This window comes from Colletotrichum costaricense, assembly GCF_030867565.1.
Source record: "Colletotrichum costaricense strain IMI 309622 chromosome Unknown Scaffold_11.1, whole genome shotgun sequence".
Taxonomy (NCBI): domain Eukaryota; kingdom Fungi; phylum Ascomycota; class Sordariomycetes; order Glomerellales; family Glomerellaceae; genus Colletotrichum; species Colletotrichum costaricense.
Window position 1 is genome coordinate 1,241,735 of NW_026848240.1, and position 22,811 is coordinate 1,264,545.

The following is a 22,811-nucleotide window of genomic DNA, read 5'->3' on the forward strand; positions in this document are numbered from 1 at the left end:
GAAAGAACCGATGACTTGTTGGGAAGGAGCCATACAGTCAACTGCTCCGTAAATTCAGCCACTGGGTTCTCTATATAGGGTACCTAATTGCTTCATCTGTCACCATCGGATGAGGAGATGCCTTGGCGCAATAGTTGGGACTGCCCACTCCCGACCTTAACGCTAGGTAATTGACCCCGGTGCTTTTGTTTTTGAAGGTCTCGAGTTCGAATCCCCCTAGTAGAAGGGTTTGTTCGGGCTGTGTGCAGTGCGCATGGTGTTGAACGTGGTTTGCGAACGTCGTGGAGATAAGGTACGCGGCTTTCATATAGCTGCAAAAGAGAGTTTTGGAGTGATTCAGGCCGAGTTACATTCAGGTTCTTGGAAGAGTCAGCAAATGCCCGGAGCTATCAGCCTTATAGCGAAATATGTAGATTGCGTTTGAGTCTTTGAGTGTATTAAACCTCCGCGGCAGTACGGCAGTGCGGCACTCGTCGAGGAAGCCTCGGATTCGCATTAGTGAGACCGCATTCGTATCTCCCGCTGCTTCAGCGGTTCCACCCGCGGTTCCCCCACAGTCTTAGCGTGACGACTAGCGGTTTGATCTGCAAGAGATTCCCCAGCAGCAGCAGTAGCCCGGCAGTGCTTGGTCAGGTTCCTCGTTTACCTCAACGGGGGCCCTCGTAATTGACTTACGAAATCTCCCCGTATTCGGCATGTACCGGCCCTTATTGGCTAACAAACTTCGTAGCCAGTGCACTTTGGTGCGTTCGCATTCTCTTTTTCTTTTCATTGTCCTCCCTCATTTCTCTCCCGAGTCCTGACCCTTTTCCAAAATCTCACCCTCCCGCCGCCCCTTCTTACGAATCCGAACCCGCTTCAACACTGGACTTCGACTCCCACGGAATCCACGGTGTCTCTCTCACTCCACCACGAGAATCCAACCAACGGTGAACCTGAACATACCCCTTGTCCACCCTTGCCCCGTGCCGGCATCATCGCGCGCGCCGGCCATGGAGAAGCGTACAAGACGCCTAGGACACAAGAAATCGAGGAACGGATGCCAGCGCTGTAAAGCACGTCGTGTCAAGGTACGATAAGGTCCCTCTGGTGTCTGTGTGTGTGTTCAACACAACTCAGTTATCGCTCCTACGAATTAGCCAAAAACTCATGTCTTATTTGTGTGTGTGTCTCGTGTAGTGTGACGAGGAACGGCCGTGTCAGAAGTGTGTTGCCCATGGGGCACACTGCAGTCTCCTCGATCGTCCCGCATCGGTGACGGCCCCTCTCACGCCACCCGCCGCAGCCAAGCTTGCCCAGCATGAACAGCGATACGCGCCTATTCAGCAGGCCGCGCCGGCGGTGACCACCTCGTCAACCTCGTCTTCGAAGCAGTCTAGTCATGGCATGCAAGAAGCGGCGAGTGAAGCAGGTATCACACCCAACACTGCAGGTATGATATGATCAAATCCCAATCTCACATCACAGATCCTTGGCACCAATCTCCTCGGACTAAAGAATTAACCTCGTCTCCTCAGTGAGCAGCACTTCTCCCTATCCCGGGGGTGAAGCGGCGCCAGACCCTCGCAACCCCGCCACGGATCCCTGGGATCTCTCGGAGGATTGGCTACAGAGTTTACGCCTGATGCACCACTACAGCACCAGTACCCGGCACGTCCTGCCAAAGGATGCCTGTACCGAAGAGCTCTGGAAGACGGCTATACCCGAGATGGCCTGCTCTCACGTATGTCAGAACCTTAGCCCGACAGGCCAACTCTGCTTCCATTCCACACAACCCTTCTACTATCATGAAGACATAGTGGGCGGAATGGAAAGAGGAGAGATTTGCGAACTAGTTCGTCTAACACGACCATAGAAATTCTTAATGCACGGCCTGTTGGCCTTGTCCGCCCTCCACTACGCCCATGTCCACCCGCAACAGCGGAAAAAGTACGACATCATCTCGGTGAACCACCAGAATGAAGCCCTGCGCTTCTTCGCCCTCCGTTTAAACGACATCAACAAGGACAACTGCGAGGCCTACTTCTTCCTCGCGACGCTCATCTTCATCGTCAGCATCTGCTCCGTCGCACATAGCGAGAGCTTCGGTAGGTCCATCGCCCTCAGCGACGTCTCGCAATCCTTCTCTCTCCTCCACGGCGTAAAGGGCATCCTCGACTTCCAGCCCATAGAAGCCTGGAGGCAGCGCGGGGGTCCCCTCGATGGCCTGCTGCGCCCACCCGTACTAACGCAGGGCGGTTGGGTGTCGACGTCGGTGTTCCAGAAGCGCCTCGATGCCATCACCTCGCTGGCGAGAGAGGTGCCCGCGTCCTTCACCGACGTCATCAATCCGCAGTCCGTATGCGTGCTGGCGCTGGAGGGCTTGCGGAGGGCGCACCAGATGAGCAGGGGCGAGGGGGAAAAGCCCGGCGGGGTGTGGGGGTGGTCGGCTACACTGCCTGCCATGTTTATCGACATGGTGGCCAACGGGCACCCTACGGCGCTCGTCATCCTGGCGCACTATGCCGCTTTGGCAAAGCCGTGTGAGAAGGCCGACTGGCTTTGCGACGGGTGGAGTGGCGCGGTGATGCGCTTGATTGAGAGGACGTTGGAGGATGAGTGGAAGCCGTGGATCGAGTGGCCGAAGCGCAGCGTCTTTGAGAGGATTGACGTTGATGATATGGAAGTTTGAATTGATACCCCCATCGCTACTATCTCGTCTATAAAAAATCCCAAGAAAACAAATATCAAAAAGTGGCTGATTCCAGAAGCAGCATAAAGATCATCGGCACTATGTACATTGGATGCTGCCAAATACAAGATGACTTTTCTGTCAAGGAGTCCCGAGGACGCGGGCAGGGTGGTCCATGGCCTCAAAAGTAAATCGCTCGTTACTCCGCACTCTTCTCGGGTGAAAGGAACGTTTTGTTGCAAAAACTTCATTCCCCTCAAATCTCGTATCCGTATCCGTATCACAACTTTCGCTTCCATGATGCCATTTACAGCTTTCTGATCATGATTGTCTTTTTGGGATCCGGAACAGTCTAGTAGTCTACGTCAGCATCGCTCATCCCATTTGGCAGGGCATTCATATCCCCCAGATCGAGGCTCAGAAAAGGGGGAAAGAGAAAAAAAACAAAACTCACAGAAGCGCCAAAAGCCAAATTCTCATATCTCTCCGTCACCCCCTCAGGCAACTTGATCTCGTAATTGCAAATGATATTCGCCATAATCATCTTGATCTCGTTCACCGCGAAGAACCGTCCGGGGCACGCGTGTTTGCCGTAGCCGAACGTCAGGTGCGTGGTGCCGACGCTGACGAACTGGGCCTGCATGACGACCTCTGCCGCCTTGGTGCCCGAGGTGGCTAGCTCTTTTGCCTCGCGGAGCTTGTAGAAGCGTAGGGGGTCGAACACCTCCGGGTCCGGGAAGATTTCGGGATCGTTGTTCATGCCGCCTGCGGGGACCTCGATGAACATTCCTTCGGGGATGGTTTGGCCGTTGGGGAGGGTTACGTTTTTGAGGACTTTGCGGGTGAAGGATGCTAATGGTGGAAAAAGGGGAACGTGTTAGTTTTGGGAAACCGGACGGAGAAAGCCAGGTGTATGGTTTCCCAAGGCGTGATACGTCGAAACATACCTGCTGAAATCGGGTTGACGCGCATCACCTCCTTCAGGAAACTATCCAGCTTCTTCATATTCTGCAGGGCGCTGCTAGAGAAGTTCCCACCAGACTCAGCAAGAGCCGCCTGAACATCGTCCCGGAGCAAGGAATTGATCTCAGGCTTCGCCGCGAGCCAGTAAATCGCATTCAGCGTCGTCATGGACGTCGTGTGAATCGCAGCAAAGCTAACCCCCAGCTGCGCCATCGCCATCTCGCGATCGCTCAGCTCGCCAAACTTGGGCTGCGCGTTGAGGAGCCACTGCAGCATGTCGTCCGGCTCGCGGTAATCGTCCCTCCTCGCCGCTTCCTTACGGGCCGTCACGATGGGGCGGAAGACGGCCTCGGCGTCGGCGATGCGCTTGTAGAGCTTCTTGGTGGTGGGCAGCCAGGAGGCGACAAAGGGGCGGAGGAAGGAGGGGACGAAGGCGATGACGTGGACTGCGGTCATGAGGTCTACGGTGTAGGAGATTGAGGCGTCGAGGTAGCGTTCGTCGCGGCAGAGCTCGGAGCCGATGAAGACGCGGCCCGAGACCATTGCGATGATGCGGAGGAGTTTGGCGTTGATGTTGATTTCGGTCCAGGCGGGGGATTGGGGGAGTTCGAGGCGCATTGAGTCGATGACTTCGTCTGAGATGCCTTCGTTGAGGCGGGCTGTTTTTGAGGGGGGATGTTAGCTGGGGGGAGGGGGTCCTGGGGGGGGAGAAGGTCCTTGATATTGGGTGGATTAGGGGGGTTTACGAACGTAGAGCTGGGGTTAACGAGGCTCTGACGGCGTGGATGATGATGGGCATGTCGTTTGAGATTTGGGTGTATTTGACTTGCATGGACTTTGGGCAAGTCAGCTTTCTGGAGTATTGCAAGATCTAGGGGTGGGCTCTTCGGTACCTCGTCAATGGCCTTGGTGAAGCTGATGACATCGTCGGGGACCTTCTTCAACTCGGGGAGGTACTTGGGAGGCACGCAAATGGTATCCTTCTCTAAGGCGTGTAAGTCAACGTGAGTCCGTCGTTAACAATAATCTTGACCTATTTCTGCAATACTCACTCTTGGACGTTGTGATGCGGAAAATGCTGTCCTTGAACTGCTTGTACCCGTCCGCGTACATCTGCGGTCCCTTGCCCGCCAGAAACGCTTTCCTGCGCGCCCATTTTCCGCCCTGGCCCACGACGGGAACATGGGCCACGGGGTCGACCTTGAACCAGCTCTGCGCGAGGAGTGCGAAGACGATGAAGACGAGGCCGGCTGTCGCTGCTGGCCAGTGTTGAGGGTCGAACGTAGTGCCTGCAGCGGCGACAGGGTCGGTTGCGTTTGCCATGTTTTGTGTGGCGAGGGTGGGCCTTTCGAGTTACGAGTAGGTAGGTAGTGGGAGGGAGACTAGTTGTGAGGGCCTGAGAGTACGGACGAACTTGGATGTTGATGAAGGGTGTCTAGTCTTTATGTAGTCGTCTCATCGTCGACCACACACCTATGCACCTCCACACACGACGGTGCAACGGTGCGTATGGGTTCGCATAGGAAACCGGTAAGTAGGCCATGTTGTTGCTTGTCCATCGCTAGCCTAGCCCCTGGCTCGGGGTCCAGCGCGACTATGACGCTTAGGGAGGGAGATGAGTTGTATGCTAAAATCACCTCCCACATAAGCGTAATTCTTGCTTCTCTGATTAGACACTACGGTGCCAGGGCTCCACACTGATGGAGCCTGGTAGACGGTAACACTCGCGTAGGATATGCCTAGCTGCCGCGATGTCTGGCAATGCAGATCGATGGTGGTTTTGGCGCGGGGGGTAGGGGTGACTGTGGTTGACGATAGGTGTGGTTAACGGGTGTCAATGCATGGATGATCGGGTTCGTGTTCGTATTGTGGGGCCGTCTCGTATGGGAAACACGCTGGGACGAACCAACATTCGTCTCAGATTGCACCGCCTAGACGGATCGGGGCCCGGGGAGTAAGTGCCGAGTGGCAAACCGGATCAATTTTGTGGCCGGAGGCCGGTACCTGAGTTCCGGTTCCCGTTCGGAAGCAAGAGTCGGCGGCCCCACATCTGTGGAAAAACGTACCTCAGTAGGTCATCCGGTCGTCTCACAAGGTCAAAGGATGTGCTTACCTAAGAGATCTATAGATCACGTGATCTTCCTCATTCTGCCCCGAATGGCAGACGGTGCCAGCGGGAAACGGCACTGCGGCCGCCAAGCCCCTCCGATTCGCCATTTCTTTACCCCTTTGTCCAGAAACAGACCTTGAAGGACTTGGTCGCGAACATGCTTCATTGTCATACCTAACGCAGCGTATTTACCGCCCAATTTTGATCACCAAGCATCTGAATGCGGCCGATGGTTTTTTCCCATGTTTCGCGACACAATGCAGCGCTTATCCGAAGATGACACGTGAGCAGTCAGGTGCAGGCATGATTTCGGGAATAAGATTGACAAGGCTACCACTTTCTGCGCCCGATCCTTCGTTACATTAACCAATTGACGCTTCGTTACATTGCCCAATTGGCGAATTGAAACCGTGAGAACCTTTGGAGCGGTGAGTTCCGGTACTAGTACCCGATTTTCCAACCTCACTCCGTTATCTGTGCCTCCCCCCCGCCGTACAACCTACGCAGTAAGACATAACCACCACCCCGCCCCGCGGTTTGGGAGCTTGATGGTATCACAACCACGCTCCGGGTTCCACACTTCTCAGACGGCGGCAATCGCTGCCAAACTTTTATCAGAAAGATGAGTAGCTTTGTAGACCTGGACGGCGGCGGCGGGCTGCCGTCTAGTGGTTTGCCGTACTATAGCTATGTCGCCTTCCAAGATGTCCTCGCCGGCCCGTCTCACCTTCACTCTCCATCACACGCAAAGTTCCAAGCAGAGAACGCGACGACGGCGAAGATCCTAACTACGGCACAACTTTTCAATGCTTCCAGAGTCATGGATATCACCAACATTGTCCGCGCCTCGGTCGCGGTAGTGCTGCTGTTCCTCGTTCTCCTGAGGCCGCTTCTTTGCAGGAGACCCGCGTGGTGCTCTGGCTTTGCCCAGGAGTCTTCGTACGGGGATACGACACATCCATCTCTGAAAAAGGCCTGGACGTTCTGGACAGTCTACCTCTTCGCGGTTACGCTGGCTGGGCTGGTTCAGGGCGTGTCTTCTACTCTCGCACAACCACGCCGCGTTTTTGACTTACTAGACTTGGTGCCCTGGATTGTTGCCGCTCTAATCACCGCCATGGACCGGCCTACCAAGACGCCCAAGACGCTGTTGTTTCTCTACCTGACGATCCTGTCTTGTGGCGTTGTCTCGACGGCATTCAGTTACAGACTCCACAGACTAGTCCATACGCTCATCCTAGCGGACCCGGTCATCAGCATGGCCGGCATTATTGGTATTGTAGCCATGCCGATGCGGGACCCATCGCTCGGCGACTCTGACATTGCGCGCGCCGAACCCACCGACCAGCTCCGCAGTCCCGAAGACAACCTCTCTCTGTGGAGATTCATGACCGTGTCGTGGATGGCGCCCATGATTTCAAAGGGCTATGAGAAGCAGCTGCATAACGAGGATGTGTGGCAACTGCCGTTTGATTTCCAGCATGAGCGCCTCCACGGGCTATTCCACGAGCTTCGTGGGTCCATGACTGCCAAGCTATTCTCGGCAAACGGTCTAGACTTGATCATTCAGTCGTTTCTTGGAATCATTGAATGCGCTGCTGCGCTCTCCGTCCCCATGTTGCTGCAGCAGCTCCTGAGGACCATCCAAAGCGGGTCCAAGAACATTGAAGTGTCCATCCTGTACGCCATTGGCATTTTGGCCGTTCGTCTTATCGCCTGCCAGGCTGCCGTTTTTCAACTCTGGTTTTCGAGACGCTGCTATGAGCGGTCTCGCGGAGAGATGATCACCACACTTTACGCCAAGACCTTGTCGCGGAAACACTTTGGTCAGCCGGCTGCCGAGAAGATGTTGAATGGAGCCCAGGAAGACGGAAACGATGAGAGCGACGACGATGATGAAGATACAGAAGTCGCTACCGATGACAATGAAAGCGGCAGCGAACCCACCAGCCGGTTCGGGAAGCTGTTTGGATGGTTCAGACGTGGACGATCAACAAATCAAAAGTACCGCCGGGTACAAGATCAGAAACCATCGAGGCAGCCTGCTACCACTGGAAAGATTCTCAATCTGATGAGAAATGACGTCTACGAGGTTGCCCAGCGCTTCTGGGAGTTCCCGGCACTGGTCGTGAAACCGCTCCAGTTCATCTTCTCCTTCTTCCTCGTCTGGCAGCTCCTTGGCTGGTCGTGCATGTTTGGCATGCTCTGCGTCTTGCTTGCTCAAATGCTTAACACCGTCTTCATCACCCAGCTTCTCAAGAGGGAGCGCGTGCGCAGGGCTGCCACTGATGCTCGGTTGCAGTCGACGTCCCAATTTGTCGAAGGAATAAGGCACTTGCGATGGTACGACTGGCAGTCAAAGTGGTTGGACGCTATCATGGTCACTCGACGACATGAACTGAGGACGAGAGTCGTGACTGGATTGTGGAGTATCGCGATTTCCACACTTAACATCACCTCTGGCACACTTTTCCCGGTTGCGACCTTCTTCGCCTATACGTTCATTGCCGGAAAGACTCTCTCCGTTGATGTGGCCTTTCCCGCTCTATCCCTCTTCACTCTGCTAGAGACTAGCTTCAAGGAGCTGCCGGGGCTCATCACAGTTGTTCTCAATGCATCTATCGCCATGGGCCGTATCGAGGAGTTCATGAGCGAGCCGGACAAGGATGGCGTGTTCTCGGACCACCTCACAAACGATATCAAGTTCACAAAGGCAACATTTGCATGGCCTGGATACGAGCAACCCGTGCTGAGAAATCTCGATATCAGCTTCCCGCAGGGTCTTACGGTCATATTTGGCAAAGTCGGCTCTGGCAAGACCGCATTACTGCAGGCGATTCTCGGAGAACTCGACCGGCAAATAGGCGATGTGGTCATCCCAACTGAGCCCATTGGGTACTGCGCTCAAAGCCCTTGGCTCCAACACATGAGCATCCGCGACAACATCCTTTTTTCAGCACCCTTTGACTCTGCGAGATATACCCAGACTCTTGATGCGTGTGCCCTGCTTCCCGACTTGGCCACATTCAAACATGGAGACCTGTCTGACATGGGCGAGAACGGTATCGGTCTGTCGGGCGGACAAAGGGCGCGGGTTGCATTGGCCCGTGCTGTGTACAGCCGGTCTCGCGTGCTGTTGCTGGACGACCCTCTCGCTGCTCTGGACCATAACACGGCTGAATCCATCGTAAAGAAGCTCCTCCAAGGCCCGCTGGTGGAAGGCCGGACCGTGGTGCTTGTCACTCACAGAGTAGACTTGTGTCTTCATCTCGCTGGCCAGATGGTCGAAGTGGTCGACGGCACCGCTCGTGTCTTGAACTCGGAGGAGGCATCGGCAGAAGTCGCCAAGTTTCTCCTGGAAGACGAGGATCCGGCTGCTCACCAGGACGAGCATGAGCACACCCTCGACGAAACTCAGCAAGACGCCGCCATACCGTCCAAGTTTATCGAAGAGGAGCACCGCGCCCACGGCGGCGTCATGTTGTCGGTTTACTGGACCTATATCAAGGCTGGCAAGCTCAAGTGGTGGGCTGTGTTGGTGTTGGTCTTTGCATTGTTCAGACTGGGCAGTCTCCTCAACTACTGGTTCCTCAAAGCTTGGGGTGAAGCGTACAAGCACGAGATATCGACAAAGGAAGCGTCCGACGGCATTGACTTCTCCAAGCTTTTTGCTGGGCTCCCGGATCCAGACACCGATCTGAGGCCCTGGCTGTGGGTTTATCTTGGAATCGCGGTTACTCAGGCTGTGATTTACACGTTGTCTGAAGGACTGACCTTACTCATGATCATTACCGCGGCAAGGGATCTCTTCAAGAGGGTCATCAACAAAGTCGGCCGTGCAACTTTCCGCTTCTACGACGTTACTCCAGTGGGGCGCTTGATGAACCGCCTCGTCTCTGACATTGGAATGATCGACGGCGGCATCATGAGACCGCTACGCGAAGTTGCTGTTCAGTCCATCACTTGGTTCTCAAGCATGGTCGTCATCGCCTCCGTCACACCACTCTTCCTCCTCTTCTCGGTTGGTATGACGCTCTGGTTCGTCTACATCTTTATGCGATTCCTGCCCACTTCTCAGAGTCTACGAAGGCTCGAGATGGTCTCCCTCAGCCCTCTCATGTCTAACTTTGGTATCTTGCTCGACGGGCTGGCAACCATCCGCGCCTTCAAGGCCCAGCACCACTTCCAGAACATGAACATTGTCGTCACGGATGCCTTCCAGAAGATGGATCACTTCTACTGGAGTCTTCAAGCCTGGCTCATGTACAGATTCGATGCCCTCTCCGCCATCTGTACCTTTGCTCTCACTCTGCTTGCGCTGTACAAGGGCCTCTCGCCCGGTTTGACCGCCTTCGTCTTGACGACTGCGTCCGCATTTGTCGAGGCAACACATAACCTCTGCAAGCAATACGGCACCCTGCAAATGGACTTTGTCTCAGTCGAGCGCGTGATTGAGCTTCTGGACATTCCCGAAGAGCCTTGCGGCGAACTGACGCCGCCCACGAGCTGGCCTCACCACTCGGACGACGTCATCTTTGATAACGTCACTTTGAGGTACGCACCTCACCTGGACCCTTCGATCTCGGAAGCCTCCTTCACTATCCCTGGGGGCTCCACTTGCGCGGTGCTCGGCAGGACGGGGTCTGGTAAGTCCACCCTGGCCCTCGCCCTCCTCGCGACCATTCACCCTTCCGAAGGCGCCATCCGCGTCGGAAACTACAAGCTGTCAGACGTAGACGTTCATGTGTGGCGGCAACGCGTCAGCTTCGTCGCGCAAGATCCTGTGCTCTTCCCCGGCACGCTGCGGGACAACCTCGACCCGCTACACCAGTACACCGATACCGAGTGCGTGGTCGTCCTCCACCGGGTCCTCGGCGCCGGGTGGGACCTGTACTCCCACGTCGAGGGCGGCGGGAAGAACCTGAGCCAGGGACAGCGGCAGCTCATTGGGATCGGCCGGGCCGTCCTCCGTAGGAGCCCTATTGTGGTGTTGGACGAGGCTACCGCGTCGATTGATAAGGAGACGGCGGCCAGGGTGCAGGAGGTGCTGAGGAATGAGTTGACTACGAGCACCGTCGTCACGATTGCGCATCGGCTTGAGGCTGTTCAGGATGCAAACTACTTTATCCGCTTGGATAAGGGGAAGATTGTTGAGCATGGACCGGCGCAGGGGATTCATCAGTAAGGAGTTGGTAGTTTTTCTGCATTTTGTTTTCCGGTTGTTGTTTGTCCGGTATCATACTATAAAAGCTTCTATTGTCCCTGTCGTGGCTCGGGCTTTAGAGTACGTTTGAGAAGAAGTGGCCACAATCCATGAGTCCCAATGAGTCCCCATGAGTCCAAAAACTGTCGACTTCGGTCTCGGGTTATAGAAAGCTCGCGATTGTGATGGTGATTAAGCCAGGTCTCATGTTTGCAGAGTATCTACGAAGTCGGGGCTTGGCTCAGCGACAGACGGTTGTATCGGCTCGAGGCTTTAGTCTTGAGGCCCCATAAGGCTTGGAAGAATACGACATTGAGGCTTGTGAGAGTCTGAGTGGACTGACTTGAATAACGCATTGCGGTATAGCCATCGCCCCCCATAAACTCCAGACGTGATCTGTGCAGGACACCCCTGCCATCCCATGTGTCAAAGTGATGAACCAGTCGGGTCCTCCCGAGTGCTGGGTGTGTACGAGGAGCCTTACGACTGGAACAGTCCATTTTGTCCGAACTCCTTCGCGGGTGGACTTAAGGAGTTGCATGGTCCCCATTTGCCTCTGTGAGAAATGCAGACGAATAGTTGGCATTTTGACACCTTTTACGGAGTCGTCCGTGTTCATTTGAAAGAGCTGCCGCTTAGCCGGCTTAGTCGCCGCCTCGCCTGGTCATCTCACGATGGTATACAACTCAGTATACTACGGAGTTTTAGGTTTTTCTTCGTTTTCGCTTGCCGCGCGCGGCCCCCCGAGTGAAAAATGTCTCGATGAGGCTCTCCCTCCCCCGGCACGGCCGGCCGAAAAGGCCACCGATTGTGGACGCGGGCTACGGGGAGGGCGAAAAGTGCGAAAAACTCTAAACCGGGGTTTGCGAACTTGCGTGAGTCGTGATCCCGGCACCACGCCAGTACGCCTCCTATTTTCAGACGTGTTGCTCCGCCACGACTGGATGAATTGCAATTAACTCAATTCCAGCCTTTCGGTTCGCCAAGCGGGGGAAGAGAAGACGACTAGGTATCCGTAGCTAGGGGAGATGAAAGGAAGTCAAATGGCGATTATGTATTTAATTACACGATGGTTCCTCTGCCGATTCTAGAATTCTTCTTTTTTTCTCCCTCACCCTCATCAATCGCTTCGCTTTTGGATTTCCCAAATCGCATCGTCTCTCACTTGAGTCTCTCACTCTTTCGTGTTTGTTTTTCCCACACATTCTTTTTTCTTAACCAGTCACCACATTCTTTCTCTGTGATTTAACAAAACAACCCGCCAAAATGCACTTCAACAACGCCCTCATGGCCGCCGTCGCCGTCGCCGGCTCCGTCTCCGGCCTCGCCGTCCGCCAGACCCCCATCTGGCAGACCCTCCCCGCGACCCCGAACCTCCCCACCCCCATCTCCACGGCCAAGACGGCCATCAATGGCATCCAGATGTGGTTCCAGGAGTACAACAAGGCGGCCGGCGGCGTCCCCATCGTCATGGACCACGGCGGCCTCGGCTACTCTGCCTACTTTGGCTCCGTCATCTCCCGCCTCGTCTCCGCGGGCCACTACGTCATCGCCGTCGACCGCCGCGGCCACGGCCGCACGACGTACAACAAGGACGACGTCTTCACCTACGACCAGATGGCGCTCGACATCCACGACCTCCTCGCCGGCGCCGGCGTGTCCTCGTACAACGTCGTCGGCTGGTCTGATGGTGGCATCACCACTCTCGCGGCGCTCATCAACTCCGTCACGGCCAAGCCCATCAACAAGGCCTTCATTTTCGGCGCCTCGGCCAAGCCTGACCAGACCAACGCTACCTTCAGCGACACGGCCATCTTCTCTACTCTGGTCGCTCGCTGCAGGACCGAGTACGGCACCCTCCAGCCCGGAGCCAACTTCACCGAGTTCGCGACCAAGGTTGCCACCATGGAGGGTACTCTGCCGCAGTTCACCGATGCTCAGCTTAAGAGCATTCCTGGTGCCAAGGTCATGATTGCCGGCGCCGAGCACGAGGAGGCTGTCAACCGCGATGTCCCCGGTATCTTGAACAAGGCTATTCCCGGCAGCAAGGTTACCATCCTCACTGGTGTCAGCCACTTTGCGCCCATGCAGGACCCTGACCAGTTCACCAAGGCTGTTACCGACTTCTTCAAGGCATAAGGGAAGGGCCTTTGTTCGGTTGTTTGTTTTGATTTCCACCTGTTCATTGATTCATAGAGAGAAAGTCTCGGGACTCGGGAGGCATTTGTGTTGTAGAAAAGCCCATCGGCGTAGCATTGATGAGATAGCTTGAATCCAACGACTGGAAGAACCTTCAATGTCCCAAATACAGGTCTCAATGTGGTATGCTGAAGAGATCCAAAATCAAGATATTGAGAAAAAAGCGTAGTCTATTGAAACCTGGCTTCGAGCTCGTTTTCCCGCTCCATTCTCAAGAATGTACTCCGAGCCGATTCAATTGAGATCCTCGGCTGAACACTATCCAATTTCATCAGGGTGTCTGCGAAGCAGTGGCCCGATCCAGCTGACGGATTCTTTCGTCAAAGCTCTCGTGATCTCTGAGGGCAAGAGATTGTCGAATAATTCGGAATACATGCCTCTCGGCCACGACTTCGCCCTGTGTCTCGGCTAGCCGAGCTGCCATTCGTAAAGTTTTGGACATACGAACATCTTGGCTTTCGAAGTCTGAGAGGATGTGGCAGAACTCCTGAAGTAGAGCATCATCAGACCCAGACCCAAACGAGCCAGGGAGCTCGTCAGACAGATGCTGTCTCCATAGCCTTTGGGTCTTGCTCTCTGCCATGTCATCGTCGCTGAGAACCCATCCATCTTCGCAGTTGGTAACTAAGTCAACTGCATCGAGCAAAATACTGTCCACGCCCCTAAGGTTATCTGTCGTCAGGAAGACGACGCCCGGGTAAAGCAGGAGGGAGTTAAGGCAAAAGCTATTGGGAGTGCCATCAATCCACCGCAGAGTGTGTACTCTCTCAAGCAGGATGATCATGTCCCACAGTGACGCACATTCTGTATGGAATTGGAAACCATTGAGAGTTGGTTGTGGCTGAACTCGGCAGATAACCTTTTGTACATACTCTGCGATATCTTCAAAGGTGATTAGCCTTTTACCCATAAAAGTGAAGTTCTGGGACGATAGACTGACTATTCGCAATTTTACGAGTCGCACTTTGTGGCCCATGAAGCAATAGCAGCAAGCCTGCACTCCGCACGCCACGGCAGAGTCTTTGCAGCGCTCCCTTTCCTCTCGTGACCACGTGTTTCAGTATCAAAGACCGGAACAAGCCAGCATCGACATAGCGGGGAAACACGAGACCCGGTATCCAATGAATTTCTCGGAGATTAGAGACGTTGAGGTCGCTGGCTAAGATATCCGAACCTAGAAGGAAGGCAGAAATGCGATTCCGACAAATGAGATAAAGCCAATCACTTCCTGAAAGACCACTTTGCTCGTTGTCGGCTTGATCGTCATCAAGGCGCAGCAGTTTACTTGTATCGGGGTTAAATACTTCAGGCTGGAAGCTGCTCCATAGAGTGCGATTATCGATTACTACTCTTTCCATTGACCTTCTCTGGAGTAGAGGTCAGTGGGTCAAGGTGAGACATTCTCTCTCAAGGCAAAAGAGCGTACCTGCAAATACCTCCAAGAATAATCTTGTAATTGTGGTTGTGAACTCTCCTCTGTCATGTTCCTCAAAAAGCCACCGAGCGCAACTGGGCCTTCATACTCCCAAATCGTGGGATGATGAGAGCTGAGATGTATGTAACGACGACCAAGACCAATAAGCTTGGCCCGCAAGCTTTCTTGTTCAGGCTCTTGGATCATCTCTAACGGAATACAACCAATTTCCTCTGATTGTAGTGGCTTCAACCCGGTGAAGGGTCTGATTCGTCGTCGACTCGTAACTAGATAAGAGCCCGCGTTTGGTGTTTGCCGATGGACAATCTCCTCAACGAATAAGGAGATTCCAAAAGTTTCGTTAAATTCGCTGTACTCGTACTCAACTTTCTTCACCTTCAGGCATTGCTCATAAAACCAACTGTCTGTCACACACCGCTTCTCGTAGATGATCTGTCCAGGCTCAAATATTGTCCACACGTAGTCAAACGAAGCCAGCCCTGTTCTTTTTATGTCCTCTTTTGCCTTCTCTGCCTTTGGGAAAGTATATTTTATGAAACCCAAAAGCGCCTCCAACGAAACGATGGCGCGGGAACTTGGGCTCGACGACTCCCTTGTTTCAATTGCTTGTTGCTTGATCGCGCCCTTCGCAAAATATAACATCAAGTAATCCTTGCAGTCGATAGAAACTCGGCTTGAGGATTTCTTTAGTGCTGACGGTAGTGCTGATGCTGGTGGCGGAGGTATTGGAAGTCTTTGTATTGCTTGTTCACCTGGCAACAGGCTACCGAAGAGGGAGAATCTTGCTGAAGTATAAGATGGTATTGGGGTTGATGGAGGACTATTTCGTTGACGATGTAATCTTCGGAATGTATTCTGGTCGCTGGAGAGGGTCCGGCTCTCTGCCTGGAATGATATCAGATGTGCATGTATGAGTGCCAAGACACTGTCGTTGTATCTGAAGATCAACTTATCGCTTGTCTTATCTCCAAATTGAGTGATTTGACGTCGGTGGATAATGACTGCATCCAGGGCTCTTTCATCTTCTTCAAAAGTTGTCCATTCATCCCAATCCTTTGAAGGTTTTTCCCATTGTCGGCTACAAACAAGGGAAGCCTGAGAACCATAGACTGAAGCACAGGTTTGGGTTTCAGTCAATCGAGCAAAAGCGGGTATGTCATCTGGGCTCAAAGTTTCCCTCCTGTCGGAATTTTCTCTGCTATAACTTTCAGCCTTCAGGCCTGCAAGTCCCTCGTTGCTCGGGTCATGATGAGTTTGAGACGCACCGCTGAGGATGCTTAGATCCAACAGGCTCAGTGATATCAGCATCAGTATCAGTGGAATCACGTAGATGTGTGCCGCCGAACACCGGGCCGTGCCTAGCTTGCAGCAATGTATCTTGAAAGTTTTTGAAGTACGATGGAGATTGCGTGGAGTTCATCATTGAGAAGCTCTGGATGTTTGATACTTAGATGCTTGTTGAGGATGGAGATCGGGTGACCACTTTCTCACAGGTAGAGCCGAACTTAGAAAGAGTTTGAAATGCTGTTTTTATGGAGCAATAGCTTGATTGCGGAGTGACTTGAATCAGTCCACAAGAGCGACAGGCTCAATGTGGCACTATTTGTAGCAGGTGAATTGGATAAAATGGGTGAGGCTGAAGAGTGAGGGGTTTGCTGCAAATCTCACTGGTTCGCTTGCTGTGTGTGCTCTCTCACGTCAGCAGACGATTTTTGAATGACTCTGACCATTTTGTGAAAGAGGTTCCGTTCTTCCCCTTCATTCACCATCTAGCGACGAACGCAGACTACTATCTAGCTATGTCTGGCTCTATGCCAACCATCGATCAAGGTGCTCATGCAAGTTGGGACGCTCTTCGAGACCAACAGCTTAGTATAGAGCTCGAAGACTATGGCGATCCAACCCGAAACACCGAGGTGTCATCAAGACGGCTGGCATTGATGGAAAAGATGAGACTACTTCGTTATCCGCACGATCAATCGAGCGGCCAAGTGCCGAATGCTCAGCAGCCTCCAAACGACTATAAGGGCAAGAGAGTGTCACCAAGATTCGGGAGTCTCTCAAGCTGCAACATCAAAGATGGAATTGAGTTCCAGCTTTGGTCTTTAGAAGCCAACCGGCTTCTTGACTGCATGGAAGACACTGAGGGCAGCCAAAGCTCTTCGAAGACTGCGTTCATTAGCTTGATACCTGGCGGAATCACTGCCACTAACTTCAATCAGCTTAAGTCCCTTGCCGACCGACTACTTTGCGCCCTCGCCATCTATGGTCTCAACGATCAAGAAGCCCTTGCCGACCTTGAATTTTCTCGCAAACACCGAGATATGGTCATTATCTCGCATAGTCGGATGGTGCTGGAAGATCGAACGAGCGGGTTCAAGATGCCCAGGAAAATCAACTTGGCTCGCAGAAATGAGCCTTCCAACTCAAGAGCTGAACCGGCCATGGATGTCTTGGAATCCGAGCTTCCGATATTTTACGCCCTGATTGACTACATTACGAACACGTTGGCTCGAATCATGTCTTTCAACCCCGAAGTGAAGGCCGGTCTCAGATTGGGATCTTCCTGGCATGCCATAACGTTGACTTTGCTCGCGAAGATGTCGGCTAAGATGAAGGTCCTGGGGCATAACCTGCCAGGCTATGCTGCAGCAGCTCTTCGCGAACATAGTGACAGGATCTCCAAGGAAAAGAACTTTCGAGTGCCTTATGGAGGAGGGTACTCTCTGTCCTCTGAGCAAGGCCCTATCCATTATTATGACTCTGAGTCCGAAACCGAACTTGCAGACCAAGTTGAGATAGCAGCTCTGCCAGCTCCAAATGAAACCATCAGACCGGAAGTTTTGGGGTCACACACCGATGCGTACGTATCTTATATGACAGAGGTGTTTGCGCTTTTATTTCGGCTATTTTGGCGCATCCTCTCTGATTTACGAACTCGGAATACCCACGGTCACCGAAAGGACGAATTCGATATCTCAGCCGTGGTTCATCCTGTCGAGGAGAGACATTTTTCAACAATCGTGTATCAAGATAGGGGGGCTCAAATCATAGGTTCTTGGAGCAATGTGGCAATAGGCCAGTGCCGAAATGCTCTAAATGTGCTCCTTGATACGGCAGCGTCCATTTCCGAGGCTTGTGCCTCGGGCGATATGGAAAGACAAGAACATCACTCGCCTGACGCACTGAATACTGCGACACCTTACCTCAACATCGTGACCTCAACGCACAGAAGTATCGAAGACTTGCCGATTTCATCGATGAATGATCTCATACGAATCATGATTTCTCTTTCATGCATGGATCCAAGCTTAGCAGACTCCATCTTCCGGGCATGTGTTGCCGTCAACGAGCCCGACATATTAGCGAAGATCCAAAGACAAGCGCGAAGCTATTTCGCTCTGGTCAACTTGCGAAATGTCAGCAATATGGGAAATGCTTCCAGAAGTGCAAATCGATACCAGGGCAAAGCTTTATCTCAAACCTCTTACTTCAAAGAAAACAAGTTGAGGCCTTACTCTCTCCCGTCCCCAGTGGTGTCGTCGCCCTGGTGGTCAGCAAATCCTGCTTATATTTTCGGAACATCAAGTCATGTTCTCTCTGTCTCTCAGAAAAGTGTTTTTGTCGTTTCTAAGAGTTGGGCAATAGAAGAAGTTGCTATCACCGTTGGATGTTTGAGCTACACCATTTCCATCATGGCTGGCTGTTCTTTTCTTGTCTTTGGGGGCCTGCTCTCTGGATTTCTTATTGGCGAACGTATTGCAGGCGTTGATCCTTTCAATTTGACGATGTTCTCTTGGATTATTACCGGCTTCATTGTTCTCGTGGCCAAAAGTATTCGGGTAAGAGAGTGGCCCTGGCGGGACTTTCTTCTTGGTAGGGTTACATGTCGAAGTGCCCGCGAAATTGCGAACGTTACGGGCCTAGATGCTCAAGAGGTACTTGTATACCTCCTATCATCGGAAGCAAGGATCCCGTTGAGAAGTCGCGGCCCTTACAATAGCATTTTCACGTTCGTTGGCGACGGCGAAGGATTCTCGATCGATGTACAGCCGACTGTGGCCACAATGGTGTCTAGCGGAATACTGATTGTCAAGGTCATGTCTGATAACGACCCTGTTCTGATTTGTCTGGACTTGCGCCCCGAAGCAGGTCATCGGACTATCGACTCGCAACGACACAACCTACAGAAACAAGTGCCACACCAACAAAATCAAGAAATCTGGTGTCTTGCTTGCGCAAGTCCACCGAGAGATGACCGAGAGGCCGAACTTTCATTCCGAATGAGAAGGCTTCGGTGGAAGAAGGTTTTGGGGGTCTACGATGAAGACTGTCGTTTGGTTAGATAGATGGATGGTTTACCGGAGAAGCAAATATTCCTTTTGCTTAATCTGCTATCTGCTTCATTTGGCGAATAGCTACTCAACTTACCATGGGATCAATGGTAGAACCATGCTCGCCTAGGGATTGGACTGAGTTACACTCGGCACTTATGTGTTTTCCACGAGCCAGCCGAGTAATTGTTTGCAATCATTTTGAGACTGCTCCGACTTATTCCTGATCTGAATAGCAAGTTATGTGACTCAGTAATTCGGGATTTAACCTCTGAAAACAATTGGATGGGAAGTCCAATTCGACTATCAACGAGACGTCAACTGTCCCTCCAAGCTACAGTTGGAATCTTCCTATTACATAAATACGCAGAACCAATCAATATGCAGCAATGGACCCTTCGTCTCTGAGAGTATATCGATTCGAACCAACTAGATACCCTGTGATAGGGATACCAACAGGCACTTTTATAGAAGGTAGCTAGCGGCACCTCGTTCGTTAAACTTTAGACCACAGTGCCTGTGAAAAGTGATTTTGACCATTGACGATTACGAGTAGAGATAGCCCATGTTACAATTGGAGAAGAGTTGATCATTGATATTCGCTAGGCAGGAGGAACCCATGGAAATTCGCTCGCGTTGCTGCTGTTTGTCTCTTCAATGGATATTCATTCCAGACATAGGAGAAAAGAAAACGATTTCTAGATTCTCAAGCGCTTGTACCAATACTCCATATAGTCTGAAACAAATCTCAAGGAAGCAACTGATAAAAGCGAAAAAGTCAAAAGGTGAGCTAACGAAACCTCATTTGTTGTCGAGATCCGTCTCTTCAGAAAACAAGTCGACCAACGCTTCCTTGGCACGGCGAGATGTCTTCCTTCTCTTTCGCCTCTCGATCCAGAACCAGATCCCTGCAGGAACGAAAGTAAGAAGCATCAATGGAAGAGTCACTTCTAGAAAGCGATCAAGGGCCACTTTCGAGAAAATTTCGCCGTTCTGATATTTGATAACATCTGTACTGAAGAAGGTCTAACAAGAAGTCAGAAATCCCCCAACATCAGCAATGTGAATCGTTCGATGACTAACACTTGAGAAGGTTGCGGGCAGATAAACCACAGTCACAATGGTGACTATTCGGACGGCAATGGCTTCTATCGCACTGCGATCGGCTTGGTCATACATACTAGCTGCAAGTCTTGACGAAATAATGGCACTTTGGGCCTGCAGATTCTGAATGAGCTGTAGGATATGATGCAGATGCGTTAGTAGAATTCGGGTTTCCAGGTGAAGCGGAAACGCGGGCATCACTTACCATCGTCTTCCGCTCAGCGAGAACTTTCATCAATACTCGTGCTCTAGCGATTTGCATTTGCATGTCACAGATGAGCTCTTCTAGCTGAAAACAGAAGTTCTTTACTCCCTGTTGGCATGCACGCCGCTCTCTCGGAGGAAAATCGCTGTCCTTTAATAGATCTTTGTAGAATCTCTGAAGAAGCTTCAGAATATTAACATTCGATTCCATAGACATGACGGTGTCAGTTGTCTTTTCTTCCCATCTCTGAACCGAGCTGAGAGAACCGGGATCCAAAGTTTCGATGTGTGCCTTTTCTTTAACAAGTGTAGCTTTGAGGGTCTATCAAGGAACGAGATTAGTCAAACCTCCAGACCAAGCATGTTCGGAAACACTTACCAAAATTTCGGCCCTCTCTTCAAGAAACCGAATGTTCCATCTCCATTCTGACGTTGCCCAAGATGCAAGAGCTAAGTGTACGTCCATGGATGACTTGAAACTTTGCTGAAACGTACTGAAGCTGGTTGGATAAACATGATTCTCAGGATAGAGCTCGCCGATGATTTTCTTGATAGATGAACGAGGGTCTCCGATGATCCATAGCTGTGTGTTCTGACCAATATCAAATTGATGATGAATGGCTGCTTGCCGGGTTTTCCAACCATCACTACCTTTGTCTACGGCGGTCTTGAGATTGTAACATAGCTGATATTGTCTGCCACTTCGGCCAAGCTCAGGCAGAATTGTTGCCGGTAACGGGTTTATGAGAGTTTTCTGCGTTCTAAATCCGCTGAAATGGAGTTCTTTGTCGTCGCCATGGAGAGATGCATAGACATAGAGAAAGTCCAAAAAGTGCAGCATGACCTGATAGAAGCTCAAGAGCTGGAAAAGCATCATTGCACTTATCTCCAATGGTCCTATTGCGCTCTCAGCGCACAGGAAGCTGTCTATGTTAGAGTTGAATTCACATCAAAGGGTGTTGCGTCTAATGATGAGTTCATGAGTCTGCTCCTCGCAAGTCGAAAAAGAAAAGTGGGACTAACACAAATCGACAAGTCTCGTCTCCCTTGAAGTTTGATCGGACTACCGACGTATTGTCGTTGGCTGTAGCGTTTGATGAACCGCTGCAGAGAAAATCTCGGAGTTGTTCGTCGCTGTGAATTTTGCTTTTCTTCACTGAACCAGATGCGGATATATCTCGGAACGGAAGATAGTATCCCTTCTGGAGACCTTTGGCAGTGAAGAGTTGATCCTTGCACTCCCACAGCCTCTTCCGGTGACGATCAAGCGCCGCTGTGCCGTAGGCAGCGGCAGACAGATGGTTCCGTGGATATTGACCATACGCGTTGTACGATGTCGTAAAACGGGTGGCAGTCGTCATCGTGACAGCTTGGAACGTAGAAAGCTACTGCAAGGCCTGTTTCTGTTGTCTGCATCGAGACTCAGACTTCGAGAAGGCCGTGTTAGTGCAAGGTAGGAGGATGATATGTCATGTCTCTTTGGGTGATGGGGACTATGCACATGAAGAAAATGTTCAAAGCCGCACATAAGGCGTACACACTGGGCGCCCGGGCTTTTGAGCTGATTGGAACACATGGCTGCGTTTTGGTGGCTGTGCAGGACGCAGCCCCCGTCTCACCGAAGCCTACAAGAAGACTGGCATAGGGAGGCATTCTTATCATTATACCTAACAGCTAACCATGAGCGGCTTGAGAAGAGGCGGGTGACACAAATTGCCTCAATCCAAGCCATGGAGAGGCTTTGTTTTGTACATTCAGTTTACCTGATTATGAGTTACATGTAAATAAAGCGAAAACATAACATAATCTCTTCACACGTACTACGATAATTGATAGCTGCCAACCCTCTTCCATTGAACGCCAAATCCACATGATTGCCTCCATTGCTTCAATCAGAGAGTATCTAGTTGAAATTGAAGTCATCTGAGACCATTCCAGCGGGGTCAGGTGAGTTGTCTCGTTGGTCCCTGTCGTCAGGGCGAGCACGGAGGGTATCGATGGTCCTTTGCTCAGCCTATAGCACAGAGTCTGAGTCTCCGTCACTCAGAGGAGTAAAGTTTAGAGTTCTACATACCTCACTCAACTCCCGTGGAACCCAAAAATAAGACTTATCTTCGTACATCTCCTATGAGTTGTCAGTATTGTCAGTGGGATGGACACTGCTGTACGAACTTGTCTTTCGTTAAGTCGTCGCCCGTCCGTTATTTGGTATAGGCCTATTAGATAGCGTCGAAGATCGGGCCATTTCAAGTTGTATGCCGAGACAGTTTGCTCAACCCAGCCGCGAGGTGACGGAGGTAACGTTGCTCTACGCGGAGGTGGCGGCGGCATCTCGTCATTACCTGATCTCCTCCAACTAAAAGCTTTCTTGATAGAAAACGAGGGATCGGTAGACATTCTGAAAACCGGAACTATCTTTCTCTATTTGGACCGAGCTAGCGCGCGAGTGGCAGTGAGGAGGCACAGTCTTTGAGAGGCAGGCTGTCAGACGAAAACTGCCCAGGGAGACGGAGGCGATGGGAGGGCCGACTTCGGTATTTGAAGGCAGGCTCGGGCGGAAAAACGGTAGTGGAGCAATGTGCTTTAAG

At 52.0% G+C, this 22,811-nt stretch overlaps 10 protein-coding genes across 10 annotated transcripts; 5 read left to right on the plus strand and 5 right to left on the minus strand.

The window, feature by feature from the left end:
• Window positions 1–992: 992 nt before the first annotated feature.
• On the plus strand, window positions 993–2,671 carry CCOS01_10769 (fungal Zn binuclear cluster domain-containing protein; the record flags this gene model as incomplete). Its single annotated transcript, XM_060458923.1, has 4 exons — window positions 993–1,070; window positions 1,180–1,432; window positions 1,518–1,723; window positions 1,856–2,671. 4 exons carry the CDS (start codon window positions 993–995, stop codon window positions 2,669–2,671), a joined length of 1,353 nt encoding a protein of 450 aa, XP_060310725.1.
• A 307-nt stretch (window positions 2,672–2,978) lies between these two features.
• On the minus strand, window positions 2,979–4,957 carry CCOS01_10770 (cytochrome P450; the record flags this gene model as incomplete). Its single annotated transcript, XM_060458924.1, has 6 exons — window positions 2,979–3,023; window positions 3,126–3,523; window positions 3,619–4,293; window positions 4,385–4,469; window positions 4,528–4,619; window positions 4,687–4,957. The coding sequence occupies 6 exons, from the start codon at window positions 4,955–4,957 to the stop codon at window positions 2,979–2,981; spliced, it is 1,566 nt and encodes a 521-aa protein (XP_060310726.1).
• Window positions 4,958–6,366: 1,409 nt separating this feature from the next.
• On the plus strand, window positions 6,367–10,929 carry CCOS01_10771 (ABC transporter; the record flags this gene model as incomplete). The annotated part of the gene is made up of 1 exon (XM_060458925.1): window positions 6,367–10,929. One exon carries the CDS (start codon window positions 6,367–6,369, stop codon window positions 10,927–10,929), a length of 4,563 nt encoding a protein of 1,520 aa, XP_060310727.1.
• Window positions 10,930–12,213: 1,284 nt separating this feature from the next.
• On the plus strand, window positions 12,214–13,086 carry CCOS01_10772 (uncharacterized protein; the record flags this gene model as incomplete). The annotated part of the gene is made up of 1 exon (XM_060458926.1): window positions 12,214–13,086. The coding sequence occupies one exon, from the start codon at window positions 12,214–12,216 to the stop codon at window positions 13,084–13,086; it is 873 nt and encodes a 290-aa protein (XP_060310728.1).
• A 331-nt stretch (window positions 13,087–13,417) lies between these two features.
• CCOS01_10773 (uncharacterized protein) lies at window positions 13,418–13,930 on the minus strand (the record flags this gene model as incomplete). Its single annotated transcript, XM_060458927.1, has 1 exon — window positions 13,418–13,930. One exon carries the CDS (start codon window positions 13,928–13,930, stop codon window positions 13,418–13,420), a length of 513 nt encoding a protein of 170 aa, XP_060310729.1.
• Window positions 13,931–14,533: 603 nt separating this feature from the next.
• On the minus strand, window positions 14,534–15,223 carry CCOS01_10774 (uncharacterized protein; the record flags this gene model as incomplete). The annotated part of the gene is made up of 1 exon (XM_060458928.1): window positions 14,534–15,223. The coding sequence occupies one exon, from the start codon at window positions 15,221–15,223 to the stop codon at window positions 14,534–14,536; it is 690 nt and encodes a 229-aa protein (XP_060310730.1).
• Window positions 15,224–16,380: 1,157 nt separating this feature from the next.
• Window positions 16,381–17,770, plus strand: CCOS01_10775 (uncharacterized protein; the record flags this gene model as incomplete). The annotated part of the gene is made up of 2 exons (XM_060458929.1): window positions 16,381–17,421; window positions 17,702–17,770. 2 exons carry the CDS (start codon window positions 16,381–16,383, stop codon window positions 17,768–17,770), a joined length of 1,110 nt encoding a protein of 369 aa, XP_060310731.1.
• Window positions 17,771–18,369: 599 nt separating this feature from the next.
• Window positions 18,370–18,930, plus strand: CCOS01_10776 (uncharacterized protein; the record flags this gene model as incomplete). Its single annotated transcript, XM_060458930.1, has 1 exon — window positions 18,370–18,930. One exon carries the CDS (start codon window positions 18,370–18,372, stop codon window positions 18,928–18,930), a length of 561 nt encoding a protein of 186 aa, XP_060310732.1.
• A 786-nt stretch (window positions 18,931–19,716) lies between these two features.
• CCOS01_10777 (uncharacterized protein) lies at window positions 19,717–21,584 on the minus strand (the record flags this gene model as incomplete). Its single annotated transcript, XM_060458931.1, has 5 exons — window positions 19,717–19,941; window positions 19,999–20,151; window positions 20,225–20,545; window positions 20,603–21,146; window positions 21,247–21,584. The coding sequence occupies 5 exons, from the start codon at window positions 21,582–21,584 to the stop codon at window positions 19,717–19,719; spliced, it is 1,581 nt and encodes a 526-aa protein (XP_060310733.1).
• A 542-nt stretch (window positions 21,585–22,126) lies between these two features.
• CCOS01_10778 (uncharacterized protein) lies at window positions 22,127–22,620 on the minus strand (the record flags this gene model as incomplete). The annotated part of the gene is made up of 3 exons (XM_060458932.1): window positions 22,127–22,237; window positions 22,298–22,348; window positions 22,396–22,620. The coding sequence occupies 3 exons, from the start codon at window positions 22,618–22,620 to the stop codon at window positions 22,127–22,129; spliced, it is 387 nt and encodes a 128-aa protein (XP_060310734.1).
• Window positions 22,621–22,811: the final 191 nt, after the last annotated feature.